At 56.6% G+C, this 19,755-nt stretch overlaps 2 protein-coding genes across 2 annotated transcripts; one reads left to right on the top strand and one right to left on the bottom strand.

Annotated features, from left to right (window-relative positions):
* Nucleotides 1-99: 99 nt before the first annotated feature.
* Nucleotides 100-13,907, top strand: LOC115904628 (inner centromere protein-like). Its single transcript, XM_030950151.1, is given in 19 exon segments — nucleotides 100-326; nucleotides 409-519; nucleotides 1,013-1,441; nucleotides 1,443-1,732; nucleotides 3,065-3,116; nucleotides 3,272-3,305; nucleotides 4,683-4,761; nucleotides 5,228-5,279; nucleotides 5,773-5,890; nucleotides 5,973-6,107; nucleotides 7,992-8,101; nucleotides 8,431-8,551; nucleotides 9,196-9,318; nucleotides 9,520-9,692; nucleotides 9,958-10,048; nucleotides 10,567-10,677; nucleotides 11,791-11,950; nucleotides 12,378-12,593; nucleotides 12,875-13,907. Coding segments are annotated over 18 exon segments (2,577 nt in total). The 5' UTR covers nucleotides 100-153; the 3' UTR covers nucleotide 12,593; nucleotides 12,875-13,907.
* Nucleotides 13,908-14,252: 345 nt separating this feature from the next.
* On the bottom strand, nucleotides 14,253-19,492 carry VPS51 (VPS51 subunit of GARP complex). Its single transcript, XM_030949411.1, is given in 12 exon segments — nucleotides 14,253-14,782; nucleotides 15,126-15,213; nucleotides 15,635-15,756; nucleotides 15,922-16,143; nucleotides 16,431-16,649; nucleotides 16,821-17,213; nucleotides 17,215-17,286; nucleotides 17,289-17,553; nucleotides 17,691-17,907; nucleotides 18,063-18,209; nucleotides 18,659-18,788; nucleotides 19,280-19,492. Coding segments are annotated over 12 exon segments (2,349 nt in total). The 3' UTR covers nucleotides 14,253-14,521.
* Nucleotides 19,493-19,755: the final 263 nt, after the last annotated feature.

The raw sequence follows: 19,755 nt of genomic DNA, 5'->3' as shown, positions 1-19,755 counted from the left end.
GCTAGCAGAGCGGCGCCGAGTGCGAGCCCTTGTCTTGGCAGCCAATGGGAAGGAGGGGCCGTGGGGGGGCGGCGGGCGGTGATTGGCTGTGGCGGGGGGCGGGGCCGTGTTTGAACGGCGTGCGGCGCGCGCGCGGCCGTTGGCGCTGAAGCGATGGCGGCGAAGGAGGCCGCGGCGGCGATGAGGTATGCGGCGCTCGCGGCGCAGACGATGGAGCTGCCCTCAGAGGGCGACCGGCGTCTGGCCCAGTTCCTGCGGCAGGTGGACGAGACCGATATGGTGTGGCTGGATGAGATCTACGAGGAGGCGGTCAAGATGTTTGTCAGGTACCTGCATACCCCGCTAGGCCCCGGCCCCTACCGGCCGCCCTTCGCGCTGATCCCGCTTTGATCTCCTCTTCCTCTCTAGCAACTACAGCGAGGAGCTCGAGCTGATGCCCAAGACGCCGTCGCAGAAGAAACGGCAGCGGAGGAAGCGGCTGTCGGTCTTACAGGAAGAGCAGGAGCCCGGCAGGAAGCGGTGAGGGGCGGCGGGAGCGGGGATGGGGGAGCCCCTGTGGAAAGGGGGAGCGCAGAGGGTGTCCTCGGGGCCTGGAGAAGGGAGGGAGCCCGTACGAGGCTGAACAGAACTGCTGCCAAGGGTTCAGGGAAACAATACCCTCCACAGAGCATGTCCTGGCGATGCCCTGCTTTGTTCAGAGGGAGCTCCCCTTCCTTCGTCCCGCTGGTGTTAAAGGTCTGGTCAGACCCTGTGCTTGGGGCACTGTTGGCCGAAAAACATTGGATTTTGATTCTCACGAGAAGTGCTTTTATTGTTGCTTGGTTCTATGTCCCCGTGTCTCTGTCTATTATCTTTCTGCTTAAAGCCATTTCATCCTTTGATTGTTGTCTGCGTTAGCTGCTTTGTGCAGCTCTGTGTCTCCTGGGCCCAGCGCAGGTGTTTTGGCTCCACACCTGTGTGTGCCCGGAAGGACTCGTGCTGTTCCCATCTCACCCACTGTTCCTGTGATCAGCCTCTCCAGGAGGAGGAGGAACGGCAGCAGCAGACCTTCTGTTCGATCTTCTCAGCGGCTCAAGAACAAAGAAAACCTGGAACTCAGCAGGGCCGAGGCCAAGGAAGACTCTCCACCACTGCGTGTGACACGGTCCCGGGCTGCAGCCTCTGCCATAAGCTCCAAGGTGGTTCCTGAGACCCCTACTGCCCTGCAGGCAGCAGGGAAGGATCCTTGGGTGGAAGCTGACCACATTGGTACTGCAGTGCCTCTCCAGAGGAGCGGGACAAAGCTGGCAAAGCTGCTCCCCACGAACTCAGGGAACTGCTCTCCCGAGGAACACAGTGCTCCCAAATCGCCTCTGATGCCCACAGCCCCTGAGCTGGTGGTGCCCTGTACTCCCGAGCCACAGCCAGCCAGGGCAGCCAATGTCACCGTCATCCTGAGCCCAGGGGCTGGACCGGAAGGAGGGGGATGGCTTCCCACGGGAACACAGCCAGGCTCAGGAGCCCTCCCAGCCCCTGAGGAGCAGCCCAGGGACTCCGACCGGCTCCAGGCCCAGCCGCCGCTCCGTGCGCCGGAGCCTGATGGGGAAACCCTCCCTGAGCCGCAGAACCTCCCTGGCAGAGAAATACTCCTTGGCCAGCAAGAGGGAGAGCATGATCCGGGCATCCACCGCCAGGGCAGCGGGCAAGAAGAGGGCGACTCAGAAGAGATCCATGTCCTCCAGCTCTGTGGATGGTGAGTTTGGGCGTCATGGAGGGGATTCTGCTTCCTGGGTCTTCAGTGTGGGGGTGGCAGCTGATCTTCCAGGGCTGCAATTCCTCATGGAAGTCCTCCCTGGCTTTCTGGAACCCCCCATGAGCATAGAAACCCAGGTAACTGACTTCAGCCTTGTAAATCACCTGGGAGATCAGCCTCAGTGTCTCTGTTTCAATGTAGCTTTAACCATTGCTGATTTGCTGTGAGAAGTTGTTAATCTTGGAATCCCAGGATGGTTTGGGTTGGAAGGACCTTAAAGATTACCCAGGTCACTCCAAGCTGCATCTAACCTGGCCTTGAATGCTTCCAGAGATGGAGCAGCCACAGCTCCTCTGGTCTGCTGGTCTTCCCATTTCTGTGGGAACAGCTGGCCAAGCTGAGAAGGATTTGGGGAGCCAAAAGGGGTAATGGATTCTCCTAAAGTCCTTCCTGTTTCCTACAAGGTGAAATTCCCACCAGTTCCCTTCTCCTTAGCAGGATCTGGCTGCTGGTTCTAGAGTTTGCTTGAGAAGGGAATTTTGAGGCTGGACTTTGTAGACTAAAAGTCTCCCACAATTTTACAGTTGGTGGCAGAGGCAGGTTTAGGCTAGGACAGTCTCATCTAAACTGCTGGAATTATTAAACAAACAAGCTGGAGAGAGACTCTGCATCAGGAACTGGAGTGACAGGACAAGGGGAAATGGGTTCAAACTGAAAAAGGGGAAATTTAGATGGGATATATGGAAAGAATTCCTCCATTTGATGGAGGCGAGGTCCTGGCATGTGTTGATGGAGAAGCTGTGGCTGCCCCATCCCTGGAAGTGTCCAAGGCCAGGTTGGACAGGGCTTGGAGCAACTTGGGCTAGTGCAAGGTGTTTCTGTTCAAGGCAGGGGGTGGGACTGGATGAGCTTTAAGGTCCTTTCCCACCCCAACCAGTCTGTGGTTATTCATGGCAGGTTCTGGCTGTGACAGAGCTCCTGAGCTCAGTGCAGCAGAGCCAGCTGAAATGCTGGCTTGGGAAGTAGCATTCCCACTGTAAATAAGGCTGGCTCTAACTGCTGTTGATGTCCAGTCAGGTCCCTGCAGATAAGCCCAAGCCCATTAATGCCAGCTCGTGGAATATCACCCTGAACTCATCCATAATTGAAAACTGCTTTCCTGCACTGGAACTGCTGGCCATGTTCCTGCAGTGCCACCTGGGTGTGCTCCCGTGCCCCACCCTGCCCCAGGGCAGGACAAACCCTTCTGCAGTGTCTGGAGCTCCTTGTCTCTCCAGATCCTTGGCTGCAGCCCAGCCTTACAGCTCAGGTGTGTTTTTTCCTCTCCCACAGCCTCCAGCTCCATAAGTGTGCCAGAGGATGAGGAAACTGTTGTCAAAACTGGGTGAGAATGCTCTCAGTTATTTATTTAATTATTTATCCTCACTACCCTGCTTGCAGGACTTTCTCACTGCCATTCTTGGTGTAAAATCCAAGTGGCTTCCCAGCTTCCTCAGTTTTGCTAAGCACAGCCCCTTTCATCTTTCTTTTTTTTCCTAGGCCTCCTCCTGGACCCTCCACCCCCTCCAAGCTGGTAAGACTTGGACAGGGATTAAAAGCATTTGTGCCTGTGTGGATCTGGGAGAAAAATGTGCAGAATTACACCTTACTGGGAAATGTGGGAGTTCTGGCTGGGGGTTGTCAGACTTTGTAACCTGTCCCCATGGCAGAGAGTGAGGAAGGCACAGAACATCTGGCTTAGAGGTGCACGAGCCCATCCAAGCCTCTGTGGTTCTGGTACTCAGACTAGGGAAAGTCTTAATCACAACATTTCAGAACCAGCAAAACCAAAACCAGCAATGTTTTCTTTGGGAAATGAGCGCATGTGACCCATGGCTTTGGGTACAGGTGCTCTGTCAGAAGGGTGTTACAAGCTCAGATGTTTGCAAGATTCTCTGACTTTACTCTTTCCTAAATCTGTTGAAATTGTTGCACACCACCCTGAGCCTGACCTCAGGATTGAGTCCTGCTTGGCTCTTCTTTTTTAACCTCTTGCTAGAGATCATTGTGTGAAGATTCAGTCCCCAATCTTTACGGATAAAAAAACTTACAGTTCAGGGAATTTGGTTCAGCTGGTGTCATGGTTTGCACACTGTATTTTTTAAGCTTCTTTTGACCTTTTGGTTAATCCTGCAGGTAGTTCAACACTTTTTAGTTTGGACACACATGTAAACTTTTTAGTATTATTAGGGTCAAAACCTTTTTCTCCACAATCCTCACTAAGGAAGTAATCCTGGGATCATGTCAGTGTTTTGTCCAGAATAAATTTCAATGAGCAGAGCCTGAATTAATGGAGCAGAGCAGTGACCTGAAGCGCTTGTGAAAACAAGGAGAGCTGTTATGGGTGTGCAGAAACTCAAAGTCAGTTTTTCTAGGCCCTGCAGAAGCAATTGGGGAGGATGAATTCTCCATCAATCCCTTTTCTTCTCTTCCCAGTGCAGCACTGTGAAGTGCTGACCAGGAGGTAATGCTGGTGCTGCTAGGAGAGAGCAATTCCAGAACCACAACCCATTATCCCAGCAGAGCCTAAGTGCAGAGGCAGAGCAGCGATGGGTATCCCATAACAAACAGATAAATCATGGAAGTGAGCCATTTGCCTGCTGTCTCCAGGCTCCCCGCTCGTCCCTGCTCAGGGATATGGGCATGCTGGCTCTGGCCAGAGCTCCAGCAGCACAGCTTGGAAGGCTCCTGGCCTTAATAGTTGATGAGCTGGTTGAGTTTAAGCAGCGCAGATGCTCGTGTTAATGTCCCTGCCTCTCCTGGTGATGCAGCATCCAGGGCTTTGCCAGGAGCTGGTTTGGCATTCCCTGGTAATGCCACTGTCCGTACCCGTGTCAGAGCCACCCCACAATCTGAACCAGGAACAGTTTCCATGTGTGATTGTTCTGAAACCCCTTTGCTTTTCCCACAGGAATCCCAAAACCCTCGGATGTCCCTTCGCTCCCACACAGTCAGCAAACACGGGCAGCCCCAGGAGCAGCATAGCAGTGGTAATTCCAGAGGGTTTGGGGGCAGCACTTTGGGAAGTTATCATTTTGGGAGGCTGACTGGGAAGCTGGAAAGATTGACTGGTTAATTTGAGAGCTCAGTTTGAAAGATTAATTAATGTTTGATGAGCAGGGATTTGTTTCAGGCAATTAGCAGTGAGAAAACTCTGTGCTGGAGTTATTTCCATCCTGGCAAGCACATGGAGATGGTTGTAATGAGGCTGGAGGGTTGTGGGAGGCCCAGTTGAGCTCTGTTGCTGAAGCTGTGCAGAACCCAGACAGCTTTAGGCAGCTCTGCTTTGTCTGGAGTTTCCAGGTGGGAACGGTGCCATGTGGGCCAGGTCCTGCTGTGCCCACTCCTGCAGGTGGTTTTGCTGTTCAGTGAGCTGCTACATCCCTTCTCTGCTGTCAAACCTGTGCTGGGGGGATTTTTCCTGCTAGAACTCACCGTGTAACTGTTCTCTTTCAGAAAACAACTTAAATAAGAATGGGGGGACCCTGGAGCCACCCCAGAGTGCCAGGTATGTCCTAGTTGGAAGTGTCTCAGGCAGGCTGTGGCCCTGTTCCAGACAGGTTCAGTGCTGGGATGTTGTTCACTGGCCTTCAGTATTTGTGAAACTTCTGCAAATAAGTTTTTCCTGCCTCCATGATTGTATGATTTCATTTTTATTTTCTATTGCATTAGGATTTTATTTATTGGCTAACTGTGCGTGCACGATCTTAGAATTACAGACTGATTTGGATTGGAAGGGACATTAAAGCCCATCCAGTGCCACCCTCTGCCCTAGGCAGGGACACCTTCAACTATCCCAGGTTGCTCCGAGCCCCAACCAATCTGGCCTTGGACACTTTGAGGCATGGGGCAGCCACAGCTTCCCTGGGCACCCTGTGCCAGGGCTTGCCCACACTGGAATCTCTCTCAAGGCCGGGATAGTTCATGGCCCTTTCCAGCTCTGACTTGGAGGCATGAGGAGGATTTGCCTGGTGTGTCTCACAGCCTGTGCTGTCTCACAGGAGGAAGCCAAGCTACAAGAGAGCCGTGGACGAGCGCTACGACCACCTGCAGGCAGAGGAGGGAGGGCTGTCGCCTCTCAGGAAGAAGACCCCATCCCCAGTCCTCCCAGCCAGCAGGGTGAGATCCTTGTAACCCTGGAATGCCTCACCAAGACCCTTTTTTACCCAGCTTCACTCACACTTTGGTGTTCCTCCCCCAGGTGGTGCGTCCATTCAAAACGTTCCTGCACACTGTGCAGAAGAACCAGCTCCTCATGACACCGAGCTCTGTGGGGAGGAATGGAGTCATAAAATCCTTCATCAGGTACAACACCCCTCTCCAGGCTGATGCCAAGGTAAGAGGAGGCTCTGCTCTAAGCCAGTACATGGTGGTTTCATTAAGTGCCTAACTTAAAGCACAGCTATGAGAGGAGCTTTGCAACCCATTTGAAACTGAGTGATTTGAAGGGCTCTGTTTACACGTAAATAAATAAAATTGTGGTTAGTCAGCTTAGTGAAGAATTCCAGTTTGAACTCCAAGCTTTATTCCTGCATCATTCTCCTGAGCTATTGGCAAGTAACAGTCAGAGATGAAAACTGTGAAACGGAAGTTGAGTGGATTGTGAATGTTGAATTGTATTGATAACTGAAGCCAGGTCTCCTTTTCTAAGGTCTGGCCTGATCCCAGGTCTCCTTTCTAGGAGTGAGATTGAGCAAATGCCTCTTATATTCAAACTTTGGAGGTTTTCCAAACCCTTGAGGCAGGAGAAAACATCAGGCTGTCCTGGATGTGGGGCCAGTCAGACAACTGCTGATGTCCAGATTGAGCAGGCATCAACATCACTGATGGATCCTGTTGGGACCAGCAGCACACCTTGGCTGGTCCAGACAGACAGGTGCTCCTGCACTACCCCAGGGAGCTTTCCAAGGCCCTGGTTTTCCAAGCCAGGATCAGTTTGGGAGGGAGGGATTTGAGAGCTGGTTCTAGACAGGGGTGCAGCTTCCTGGATTCACTCAGAGCCATGCTGGAAGCCGTGTGCCAAGCAGGAATTGCTCATACTTCTGATACCCAACAACTCACCTGCAAAGTAGGCAGCTCTGGGGCTGGTTTCCCCTTGCAGGAGAGCTGAGAGGGAGAAAGAGGGGGGCAAGATGCAGGAATTGGTATTCCTGCATCTAGCAGAGCTTCCTAGAGCTCTGCTCAGAGGCTGGCTGTGCTCCAGCAGGTCAGGGGAGGTCACTGGGAAGCAGTGAAAGATTCCAGCTTCAATCTCGCTGCGCCCCTGCTGATGTTAGTGTCAGTGCTACAAAGGAGTTAATAGGATGAGAAAAAAGTCTTGTGGCTAGAGAGTGCTTCCTCTGCTGCTGTCAGTTTGTGGAATGATTTAGGTTTCATTCCAGTGCAGGCAGCTCCCCCTCGGGAGATTTTCCATGTGGGAGCTAAACATAACTAAATAGCAGCAGAGCAATAAGATATAATTGTTAGTTTTATATTAACCAGTTTGGATGCTGACAACACCAAGCACTTACAGCATGGAGCCCAGTGTAAGGATTCCCATGGATAAAGCCCATGCAGATCTGTGGGTTTGTGCTGAGACCAGGCCTGCTTTGGCACGGAGTGGGTTGATGTCAGTCCATTCGCTGTGGTTGTAATGGTGGCTGGATCTCGCTCGCCTGGCTGACAGTGTGCCTGGGCTGGGTCAGGAGAAAGAGGAGAAAGCCCCTGGTTCTGGCTGGCACACGGGTCTGGCTGCATGCCAGAGCAGGCTGGGAGCTCTGGGAGTGCTCGTGGTTCACCCCCAGAGCGAGCCTGGTGGGAGGTGCAGGCGCCAGCAGGAGCTCAAGGTGTTTCCTGGAGCACCATCTGTCCCCGCGCTCGCCGCAGGGAGCGGGAGCCGTGCCAGCCATTAGCGCTGCTTGGTGGCTCCTTTGTACCAAAAGAAAGCACGGGGCTGCCTGCCTGCAGTCCCTGAGGATGCTGCCTGGGCTTCCAGAGCTGTGTGTGCTCCTGTTTCAACACTTCAGCTTCTCCTTTTGCTCCCTGAGATTCACACCAGTGTTTTCCTTGCCTGTGTCCATTCGTGACCAGGTCACAGGCTGCCTGAGCTCTGCTCCAGGGCTGTCACCATCCTGTATTCCTGCCTTCAGCTCCTGGCTATCACCTCTGGGCCCTTGCCCAAAGCAGCTGAGGTGGGATAGAGCTCTGGCCAGTGGGTACAATGGTATTCAATTCCCCTCAGGAGAAGGAGAGGCAGAAGCTGGAGACTCTGCGGAAGAAGCAAGAAGCTGAGCAGCTGAGAAGGCAAAAGGTGGAGGAGGAGAGGAAACGGCGACTCGGAGAGGCAAAGCTGTGAGTAGATGTGGTCACACTGCTCTTGGCCACCTGTAGGTTCCTGAGTCCAGGTGTTTCATCTTGCGGGAACTGTGCAAGCAGCAGAAACTCTTATGGACACAGGCAGTGTTTGTCCTTGGGGTATCCCTGGAATGCTGATACAAAGCATTGACTGTCCTTGCTGCCCACTGGTGCAGCTTTTTGTTTTGAGCCCCCACTTTCTGACAGAGCTTAAACATGGCTGGTGCTTAAATGAATGTGGAATTTGGGCCATTGAATTTCCTGCTGTGTCTCTTTGGGCTTGTGCTGAGCTGGGGGGAGCTCACCTTCCCGGGCTGTGTCCTCAGGAAGCGCGAGGAACGCCTGCGCAAGGTGCTGCAAGCCCGGGAGCGGGCGGAGGAGATGGAGAAGGAGAGGAAGAGGAGGATCGAGCAGAAGATTGCGCTGTTTGATGAGAAGACTGAGAAGGTAAAGCCCCTGCAGAGCTTATTTGGGACAATCAGTAGCCACTGAGGCAGTTGGCACCACAGAAATGTGCTCTCTGGAAAGGGGCACAGAGGCTGAACCAAAGAGTAGTTGAATAAAGAACTTTCTAGAGCCTTGATAATCCTAGGGACAGCCTTTCTTTGGCTACAGCAAATGGCAGCTGAACTCCTGTTTTTCTATAATCAGGAATCTAAATGGGCTTTATTAATGCTCTGGTAGATGGGAGAAAGACTTGCAGTAGATAAAGATGGCCTAATGGCCCCAAGGTTTTATTTGCTGCTTTTCCCAGCTGACTAATAGCTAGCTGGACAGGGGAAAGCAAGCATCCTTCCTCCAGAGCCTTCCTCAGATCCCAGACTTCCAGGCAATTTGTGCAGGGGCCTAGTGGTCATTTGTCTGCTTTCATTATCCCCAGCTGCCTGTCTGGTTGCATGGCTCTGAGCTTATATTCTAATGGTCAGCTCTTCCTGGGAAGATGCAAAACAAGGTCATTGCCCTAAATATGACCTTTTTAAAACAGAGCACAGGCCCCCTCACAGGTTGCTGAGGGAAAAGGAGGGAGGGTTTGCCCTGTGAGAGGTCCTGCTGTGCTGTCCTACCTGAGACTGGGTCTGTGTGTGCTCCAGGTGAGGGAAGAAAGGCTGGCAGAGGAGAAGATCAAGAAGAGAGTGGCTGCCAGGAAAATGGAGGAAGCTGAGGCCCGGCGCAGACAAGAGGAGGAGGCCAGGAGACAAAGAGCTCTGCAGCAGGTGTGTGTGTGTGTGTCTGTGTGCCTGTTCTGTCCCACAGGCAGAGCTGGACAGGGCATCCATCTGCCTTGGGCACTGGGAATTTACCCCCAAGATGTTTCCCTGCCATGTAGTGATGGGGATTTGGGTCAAGTGAGAGGTTCCTGGTGCTTCCCTGGAGCCTGCGCCTGTCAGGTGAGTGACTCCTGCCTGTGCTTCCAGGAGGAGGAGGAACGGCGGCGCAGGGAGCTGATGCAGAGGAAGAGGGAAGAGGAGCAGGAGCGTGCCCGGAGGATCGCTGAGCAGAGGCAGGCGGAACAGGAGCGGGAGAGACAGCTGGCTGCAGAGAGAGAACTGGAGAGGAAAAGGGAGCAGGAGCGGATCCAGGCAGAAAAGTAAGGCAAAATCCCCATTTATGTACCAAATTCTGGGATGGGATTGAAACACAGCCAGAGCAGAGGGCAGGAGTGGAAGGCTGGAGCAGCAGGGAGCTGCAGTGACCTGGCAGCACAGCTCTGGGCTGTTGCTGGTGCTGAGCTGCCAAGGAGGAACTCTGGGCTCAGGGATGTCAGGGCTGTGGTGGGGAGTGCCTGAAGAACTGTGAGTGAGGGAGGGCCCTGGTGTGGCTCTGGGAGTGAGGGCCTGTGCTGTGCTTCCCAGGCTCCGGGAGCAGCAGGAGAGGGCCGCCCGCCTGCAGAAGGAAGAAGCGGCTGCTAAGGAGCGGCTCCGGATGGAGATGGAGAAGAAGGAGGTGAGTGATTGATTTCTGGGAAGGGATAGAGCCACACAGTCCAGCCTTGGCAGCTGTTGCTGTTGGAGCAGCTCAGCTGGGATGCTGTGGGGAGCCCTGAAGACCCTTCTGGGGCACTTCTGAGCAGGAAGTCAGACCTGTGTGGCACGGTTACAGTACCATGGGGAGACTTGGCCTCTAAAAATACTGTTTACTAGTCTAGAAGGAGGCCAAGATCAGTAACACAGACTTCTGCAGGTGGTCACCTGGTTTCTGGCTTTCATAGCCCCAAGATAAAGTCAGCAGCAAGTTTTCCAAGGTGGGAACCCTGGCTTTGTCAGGGAAAGGCAGCTGATGCTCTGGCATGGGCGTCAGTGTGTTTGTGTCCTTCTGAGGAAGCTGCACCGTGTCCCAAGTGCTCCTCAGCAGCATGAGGAACAGCTAGAATGAGGTGCTTGAATATTTTGCCTGTCACAAAGATGAGTGGCTGGGTTGGCAGTGTAGTCCCCAAGGGTAATCCTGTGGGTGTCACCTGGCAGAGGGAGCAGAAGATGCTGGCTGAGAAGAGGCAGGAGGAAGAGCAGAAGAAACTGTCAGAGGAGCAAAAGGCCAAAGACAATGCCCGGGCACCACTCCAGGAGAACAAGGAGGTAACTGGGGATGGGTCCTTAGGGGTGACAGCAGAGTTCAGTCCCAACACTGACCCACTCTTGCCTCGGGCAGTTCCACCCTCTGCTTTTATCTGCCTTTCCAATAACACAGGAATTCTTTAAATCCTGGTTATCTAGGGTTGACTGTGCATATTTCAATGACAGAGGGAAGGGAAGTAGGAGGGATTGGACAGGATTCCTGGCTTTGGATAAGACAGCAAGTGTTGGAGCTGTCTTAAATGCCTCTTAAATACTGGAAGGACCTCAGGGGCAGAAAGTGCTGAAAGTTTTATTTCAGGTCAAATTTGGAAATAGCCACAAGGTGGCAGCAGAGCCATGTGCAATGGTGGTGGTTTGGCTCTGGAGAATCCTGCGGGTGTATGTTCATGTCCTGAACATTGACAACAAACAGGAGGCTCTTGTCTCCTTGCAGTGCTCAGGGTCTTAAAGTGCAGGCCCAGTGGGTGGGAGTTTATGTCACTGGACACAAAGCCATCAAGCAGGTCTCTGGTGGGGAAGGACAACTGTGTCCAACTCTCCAGAGACTCATTTATTGAATGCAAATAGAATTTCTGCTGAAAATTTCCAGTTGAAAAAACCTGAAATTTGCAGTTGAAGGTTTTCTCCTGCCCTTACACTTTGTGCCCATGCAGCTCCCATTAGCGTGAGCTCGATTTGGCTGAGCTGATGGGCAGGTTCTCTGTACAGCAATTAGCAGTTTTATATCATTAATCAAGCCCAGAAGTTGGGTTGCAGAGTGTTTAGAGCATGTGACTCTGCTCCAGCGACATAAAACCTCCAGCTAACCTTGGCTTGGCTGGAGTGGAGCTCTGTTCTATTAGACCCACTAGCTTCATCTACTGCTGTGTGCTCGTGCCACAGATGGCAAATTAATCAGCCTAATTAAACAGGAGAAGGCCATGCACAGCCACCATTGGGTCACAGCTTTGGAACTTGGGTCAAGCTCTCAGGTCCAAACTTGAGACCTGCCAGACTCAGGGTTTGCTCTGAGGTGACAGAGCAGGAGGTGGGGGGAACAAGCTGGTTCTGCTGTAGCTTGGAGCCTGATGATGCTGCTGCACCCAACACCTGTGGAATGTATTTCCCTTCTAGAACTCCCCTGCCTGCAACTCATACGAGATGACTCCTCAGAGCAGAAAAGAATTCAAGGTGCCTTTGACAAGTTCCAATGACTATGGGATGGACCTGAACAGCGACGACTCGACAGATGACGAGAGCCAGCCACGCAAGCCTGTCCCTGCCTGGGCCACTGGTATGTGTATGGGGGGGGTGTGGGGGGTCCTGTGTGTCCAGGACCCCCAGCAGACTGTGGGAGCTGCTGTGGGGTTTTGCCCAGCTCCTCCTGCCTGGAGGAGCATGAAATGAGTCCTGCTGTGTCCAAGACTGGACAGGGGCTTGGAGCAACCTGGTCTAGTGGAAAGTGTCCCTGCCCATGGCAGGGTGTTGAAAATTAGATGAGTTTTAAAATCCCTTCCAACTCAAACCATTCTATGATTCTGTGTGGAATCAGGGGCTCCTCCACTACTTGGGGATCTTGTCACAACGTGATGGGGGACAAATACACTGCTAAGCTGCCTTGGGGTGGTGAGAGATGAGCTGAGTGGGGACACGCCGCATACAACAGCCTACACAGCAATCCCAGTGAACAAAATTAACACAAGCCTCATCTGTTCCTGCAGGGAATCTGCTCAGCCAGGCTGTGATCCGGCAGTACTACAACCCCCCTGACCTGGACGCGCTGTTTGGGGCCATCTCCAGCCCCAAGCTGGAGGACATCTTCTACAAGAACAAACCCCGCTACTTCAAGCGCACGAGCTCGGCCGTGTGGCACTCCCCGCCCTCCGTGGTGGCCAAGCCAGCCCTGGGGCTGCCCTGTGGCCTCAAGAAGCCCTGAGGTGAGCGCAGGTGTGCAGCAGGTGTGCCTTCCTGTGTCCAGGTGAGGAAGGAGTCACTCTTCACTTTAATATTTAGGTTCTAGCATTGAATAAATGGCAGCTTTTCCTGGGTTCCTGCGCCTTGGTTTGCGGGGCTGGTTTCTGTCAGGCCAAGCCACAAGGTGCTGCCCCAGGAAGTGCCTCTCTCGTACCCTTAGCTTGGAGCTGGCATGGACTCAGACCTTCAGCGCGGGAGGGGTGTCACCTGAAGCTATGGGATTCTCCCCCTCTCTGTCACACAGGCCTGGCAGGCCCTGCCATTCCTCAGTTGTACGTCTGTGCTGCTCTCGAGGTCAGTGACAGCCAGGGACCACTGCACCAGGGCACAGTCTGGCCTGCTTCACTGCTCTTCTCAGGAAGGTGTTCCCAGGTGTGCTCTTCATCTCCTGCAATCCCAAAGGGATTTGTTGCTCTGTCCCCACCTGTGTGGTGGTGTCCATCAGCTGGGCATGGCTGACGTTGGCACAGCTGGGGCAGGAACACCATGAGGGTCTCAGTGATGTTCTGCCAGCTGTGGAGAGAGGTGACCAAGGTGTGACCATGTCCCCAAGGACCTGCAAGTGTGTGAGCCAGCTCTAGGCCTTAATAGGAGAAACTCTGCAAGGGTTTTGGCAGATTTTTTTTGTTTCTCAGTGAAATTCCATCTGTGAGGCCTGATGGGATTTGAGAGGATGTTTTTATACTTAATCCCTCTTGTTCACCCTTGGCTGTGGCTCAGCATCAGCTCGTTGTCTCGGCCTGTGCAGCACTTCCTGTTCAATGAGCCACTGCTAACTGGACTCTGGCCAACCCAATTTCATTGAACCAAAAATTCCAGCTCAGCCTTCCCATTCCAGGAGTCCGTGGTGGTTCAGTCATTCCTTCTGCACCCAGCCCAGCCCTGTAAAAACCCAGTAGATACTGTGCTTTGTGTGAGGGGACATGATCCTCTCTGTGTGTTTGTAGCCAACGCACTGTTTGCCAGCAGATCTTCTTCAAAAGAAAAAGAATATTAAATTTTGTTTTTAAATTAAATTTTAAAAGTTTTGTATTTTAATACACTGGTGTCTGTATGCTGGGGCTGCTCTGTATGTGCAGATCTGTATCTGTGGAGTGTCTGTGCTGCTAGGGTTGCTCTGTAGATCCAGGTCTGGTTATTGCTGTCTGTACCCATGGAGTGCCTGTGTTTCCATTGGCTGCCCTGTGTATCCAGGTCTGTATCCGTGCGACCGCGATTTCTTGTACAAAAGCTTCTGAGTTGGCCAAACACTGTTGGATAAAGTGAGTTTAATCATCTCTGGGCTCCTCTCAGCTTTTTGTTACAGAAATTGAGGGTTTGGAGTCTGTCTCTTTTGTGCTGATTCCTTGAGGCAAGAATGTCCTATCTGGGGAGAACTTCTGATCTCCTATGGAAGATCTTAGTCCCTATGGGTTCCCCAGCACTTTGTAGCATCCATGGAGGCTGCTGATTTTTGGAGGCTGATTTTTAAAGTTTGGGGCCCTCGTGGCTGTGGGTCCATTGGGGACATTGCTCAGTGCCCAGCCCCTGTCTCTGTGCTGTCAGCCCAGCTGCAGGTGGGACCCCACTGTGTGCAGGGCCAGCTCCCACCCTCCAGGCACAAACAGGGACACAATTCAACTCACACATAATTTATTAGTGACAAAGGGGCTGTCTCCAGGCACGAGGGGATGTCACCAGGGTGAGGGGATGACACTGTGTCACTGGGCTGGGGAAGCAGTGGGGAAGGGGGGGTTTGAACAACATGGTGTGACAAGGACATCCTTGTGAGGACACTCATGTTGGGAAGGACACACAGAGTGCCCTCATGTATGTGCAGGGACTCAGAGGGCCCAGGTGTGTCCCCAGAGGTGTAACAGGCCCCGGGTGTGGCACGGCCCTGTCCCTGATCCTACCCGCGCTCGCAGATGAGCTCGACGACGCTGTGCTCCATGGGGACGGGGTCGAGGCAGCGGTGGGCGGCGCTGGCGGCCACCTCGTCCAGCAGCCCCTGCACCACGCGCTCGTCAGAGGCGAAGCGCCACAGGTAGAGCTGCAGGTAGTGCCCGTCCACCTGCACCTGCTGCAGCCCGAAGCGCCCCAGCGTGCGCAGCCGCACGCACTCCAGCAGCGTCTTCAGGCTGATCTTGATGATCCCTGTCAGCACCGACACCTGTGGCAGGGGACAGCAGGCATACATGGCACGTGGGCGCAGGGATGGTGTCCATGTGGCATGTTGGACCCTTGTCCTGGCTGCCACTCCCCAGGGAACTCCTGAGCATGGGGACGTGTGGCACATGGACACCCTTGGCCTGGTCGCTGCACTGATCCCACAGTGATCCCTTTCCTCCCCCCAGAGTCCTAGGGCAGGGGACACTGGGGACACCCTTGTCCTAGACATCAGCTCCCAGCAATTCCCTGAGCCCTGACACCAGGGACATGTGCCCAGTGGGAAGGTGGGCACTTTGGGACCTCTGGGGATGTTTAGGGACATGGCGGTGTCCCCATGATCTCACCTTGTTGAACTCAACAGGGCTGAAGATGTCAATGCGCTCAGAGAACAGCTTCTGGATGTTGCTGAGCAGGTGGGTGTCCATGGGGGCACTGAGGACATGGACACAGGGACAGTCAGGGACTTGACAGAGCCAGGGATGTGGGGACAGGGACACAGGGACTGTTAGGGGCCACGGAGAGGGTCAGAGGATGCAGGGATACTTTTGGGAACAGAAAGGCAGGGGAATGTGAGGATGGTCCCAGGACATGGAGGGACAAGGCAACTGAGGGATACAAGGATGATGGGGATCACCAGGGGATTCTGGGACAGTTGTAAGGAACATGGGGATTGTTGGGACAAACAGGGATTGTGATTAGGACAGTCTGGGGATATGGGAACAGCTAAGGGCTGTCAAGAATGCCTGGGACAGTCTGGGATCATGAAGAGGGTGACAGGGGAGATGCAGTGGATACTCAAGGAGTGATAGGGAGCCCGGGGGTGCCAGGGTGACCCAGGGGTGGCGGGGCTGACCTGGGGGTGTAGCTGGGGGCATAGCGGCCGGGTGCCCGCGAGCTGCTGTAGACAGAGAAGGCGCGCCGGCTGGAATCGCTGCTCTGCGCCCGCCTCACCCCCTCCTCGAAGAGCTGCCCCACCTGTGGGTGGCACCACACCCTCAGCACCCACAACCCCCTCCTGGGACCCCCCCCAAACCACCCAGCATCCTTCCAGGTCTTTGTGAGCCTCCCACATCCTTCCAGAATCCCCAAAGTGCCACACAAGGACCTTGGGCAACCCCCTCAGCCGGGGTGTCGGCCGACCTGCACGTCGATGGCGGTGATGTCCTCCACCACGCGCTTCATGACGGCGCGCACATTGCGCGGCTCGACGGTGCCCAGCCAGTCGCGCGTCTCGACGCTCTTGCGCAGCATCTGCGCCACGGCCGCGCCCTGCACCTGCACGTAGTGATCCAGCAGCCGCTGCGCCGCCGCCCGCGCCTCCGCACACAGCGCCGGCCCCGGCGTCACCGCCGGCCCCGAGTCCTGGGGACACACACAGAGGCAGCATTAGCCCCACGCCTCCTCTGCTGCACTGCCACCGCTGGCAACAGGAGGAGCATGGGGACACATGGAGATGCCTGCCCTCCCTGTGAGTCTACATTTGATGTGCTGGGAGCACACTGGGGACAGGTGGGACATTCTGCCTGAAGCAGCATCACTGCTGCTCTTACAGGTCCTTGGGGCTTCAGGAGCTCTTGAGGCCATGCAGAACCCCCCTGAAAATCCCTCCCAGACATGCAGGATGCCCTTAGGGCCATTTAGACGCTCACCTGGGGTGGGAACTGCTCATCAGTGAGGGTGAGGATGTAGCTGATGGTGGAGTTCTCGTAGTCCAGGCAGAGACGGGCAAGGAGCAGCAGCAGGGCCGGGGGGGCAGCAGGAGCTCCCCGCTCAGCCGGGCCATCAGCAAAGCCACGGGCGGTGCGGCACAGCCAGCGCACGAAGGCCACCACCAGTCCCTCACGCACTGCTGTCACACAGAACTCCCCCTGTGCCACAAATGGGGGGCAGGTCACACCCCAAAACTGGCCTGTACAGGCTTCAAACCGTCCTGTATGACCTCCAACCTACCCTGTGCCACAGATTGCTCCAGTGACCCCTAAAATACCCCTAGCCCCCTCAGCCTGTCCCCGCAAAGTGCCCCACCCCGTGTCACTCACCTTGAAGTAGGGCAGGCTGGCGAAGGCGACATCCCTGGCGGTGAAGAGCTGCACATAGGCCAGCACAGCCTTGAGCTGACCCAGCACGGAGGCGGCCAGCGTGGCCAGCAGGTCGGGCAGGCCGGGCCCCTCTTTGCCAGGGGGCCGAGGGGCAGCCAGCGCCTGGCGCACGTCACCCAGGCAGCCCAGGAAGAAGGTCTGCAGGGCGCGCAGGTAGCGGTCGACGCGCTCACGGGCGGCCCGGGCCACCAGCGCCGGCGGCGCATCGGCGCCGTGGGCAGCAGCTCCAGCAGCGCAGCGCAGCCGGCGGTGGAAGCGGTCGAGCGCCCGCACCAGCAGGGACGTGTCGCCCAGGCCGCGCTCCAGCGCCAGCCGCCGCTCCAGCAGCGCAAAAGTAGCGGGTGGCCAGCGCGGCGGCGAAGGGCTCCAGGCGCCCTGTGTCCCCGCCGAAGAGCGCCGCGGTACGAAACCGGCCAGCTGGCACAGCGTGCCCACGAAGGCCGAGCTGCCGCGGTCCACGAAGTCCAGGATGTCGGAGGCGGGCGGCGGCGGCGTGGTGGCCGTGCCCGAGGGGTCGGCCGTGGGCAGCTCGGCCTCCAGAGCCGCCAGCTCGGCCTCGAGGCGTGCACCTGCCTGGCTCAGGAACTCCTCGCTCAGCTCCTCGGCCGGCTCCTCCAGCTGCAGCAGCATCTCCACACACTCTGTGAGTTCCTTGGGGTCCAGCGTCTCCTCCCTGGTGGCCGGGAGGGTTAACAGCGGCATGGCAGAAAACAGGGAATAAGCAACAGGAGTCATCAGCAGGCTCTGGAGTGAGCAACCCCAAACCTGCATTTCCCAGCGCTGCCATCAGCAGGCTCTGGGTGAACGCACCGGAGGCGCGTGCGGAGGCGCTGGGCCAGCTCGGCCATGATGGCGTGGCTCTCGTCCTCGATGGCGCGGAAGGAGGGCAGGTGCCGGTAGTGGCGCAGCACGGCGCGGGCGCGGGCGTGGCAGCGCAGGGCCCGTGCCGGCTCCGTTCCCCGCCCAGCGCCGCAGCCGCCCGGCACCTCCACCAGCGCCTGCAGCTTCCGCAGCAGCGCCTGCACCCCTGCAGGGACACGGCGTCAGCGGTGGGGACACAGCGGGAGCGGGATGAGGCACAGCGGCGGGACCATCTGCTGGATCTCTACCCCACGGATCTGCCCCTCTGCCCCACACGATTCACCCCAATAAATGTGCCCCCCGCACGGCCCCGCTCCGTACCGGCCAGCTGGGCGCCGCGGCGGTGCCGGTCCTGCAGCGCGGCGCTGACGCGGGCGCTCGAGGCGCTGATGGCCGCCATGTTGGCTGCCAGGTCGTCCATCTCCGCCTCCATGTGCCGGAAATCCACCTTCATCTTCCGGATGGTGTCTGGGGGACACGAGCCAAGTGCCAGGTCCCTCGGCTGCCCGGGACCCCCCAGCCCGCCCAGGATTAACACAGAACAGCCATAACCCCCTAGAGAAGGCGGGTTACTGCACTGGCTGTCAGTGGCCCCCAGAGTGAACCACCACAAGCCCCAGGGCAGCTTCCCAGCGCTGCCAGAGGGAACACCCCCAAATCCCCTTTTCCCATCACTGCCATCAGTCGGCTCCAGAGTGAACCCTCCCAAATCCCCTTTTCCCATCACTGCCATCAGTAGGCTCCAGAGTGAACCCTCCCAAACTCCCATTTCCCATTGCTGCCATCAGTAGGCTCCAGATTGAGCACCCCCAAATCCCCATTTCCCATCACTGCCATCAGTAGGCTCCAGAGGGAACATCCCCAAATCCCCATTTCCCATTGCTGCCATCAAGCAGGCTCCAGAGCGAACAGCTCACCAGTGGCAGAGATGAACTTGTTGTAGTTCTCGTAGAGCAGGGTCTGCATGTCGCTGTCCAGGGCGCGGATCTCCCGGCTCAGTGTGGCCTCGCGGGCCAGGAGCTGCCCCAGGGGACACTCGCTGCGCACCTGAGGGGACAACAGACACACATCTGCCCCTGCTTCCCTCCACTGCCCCCTCTGGAGCCCCCCAGTTGAGATCAAATGCCCACCATAGTACATCTGAGACCCTCAGCTGCCCTGCAGGATCCCTGACTGTCCCCCCTGGATTCCTCCTAGGATATGGAAGTGTTCCCCAGGAGCCTCCCCTGCCCTGCAGGGCTGCCCCCCGCGCAGTGCTAACTGCCCCAATCCAGCTGCTGCCGAGCACCTCAGCACCAATCCCGCACGGAATCAGTGTCCCCAGGGAAGCATATCCATACGGTGCTCGAACAGGCCCTTTATGGGATCCCCTCATGATCCTGGGGCCCCGAAGGTTCTGGGGGCCCTGGCGTTCTCCCCCGCCAAGGTCGGGGCCACCCATCGAGATCTGTCGTGACGTGGTCCCGCGGGGACCTCCCGAGGCCCCTGGGAGCCCTCGCCAAGGTGGCGGTGCCCGCGGGAGGGGTCTCCGTGCCCACCTTGGTCATGAACACCTCCGGGTCGAAGTGGGGCCCGTTGATGTCGGTGGGGTCCGGGGGCGCCTCAGCCGCCTCGGCAGTGGACGGGCCATAGTAGCGCTGGAGCGGCCCGTGGGGACGCCGCCACCCGCCGCCCCCGGTGCTCCCGCCGGTGGCCTCGGGGCTGCCTGCGGCCCCGCTCCCGGCCCCGCTCCCCGCTGTCGCCGCCGCCATCGCGCCGCCGCTTCCGCCCCAGCAGCCACTTCCGGCCTGTCCCTTACGCTACTTCCGATGCGACACCCGGTTGCCATGGCGACGGGGCAGCGGGGCCGGACATGGCGGGGCCACGTTACCGGGGCCTGGGGCGGCTGCCGTGAAGACGCAGACGGGTGGAGACACCGACCCCCGAAGGATGAGAGGCCGCTGGCGCCCCCAACCCGGGGCCTGTGGCTCTCACCGTCCCTTTTCACCACTGTCCACCTGTCCGCAGGCCTCCC

The sequence above is a fragment of the Camarhynchus parvulus genome, chromosome 5 (assembly GCF_901933205.1).
Source record: "Camarhynchus parvulus chromosome 5, STF_HiC, whole genome shotgun sequence".
Classification (NCBI taxonomy): domain Eukaryota; kingdom Metazoa; phylum Chordata; class Aves; order Passeriformes; family Thraupidae; genus Camarhynchus; species Camarhynchus parvulus.
Note: the sequence above shows the minus strand (reverse complement) of the source record. Positions and strands in the feature narration are given on the sequence as shown.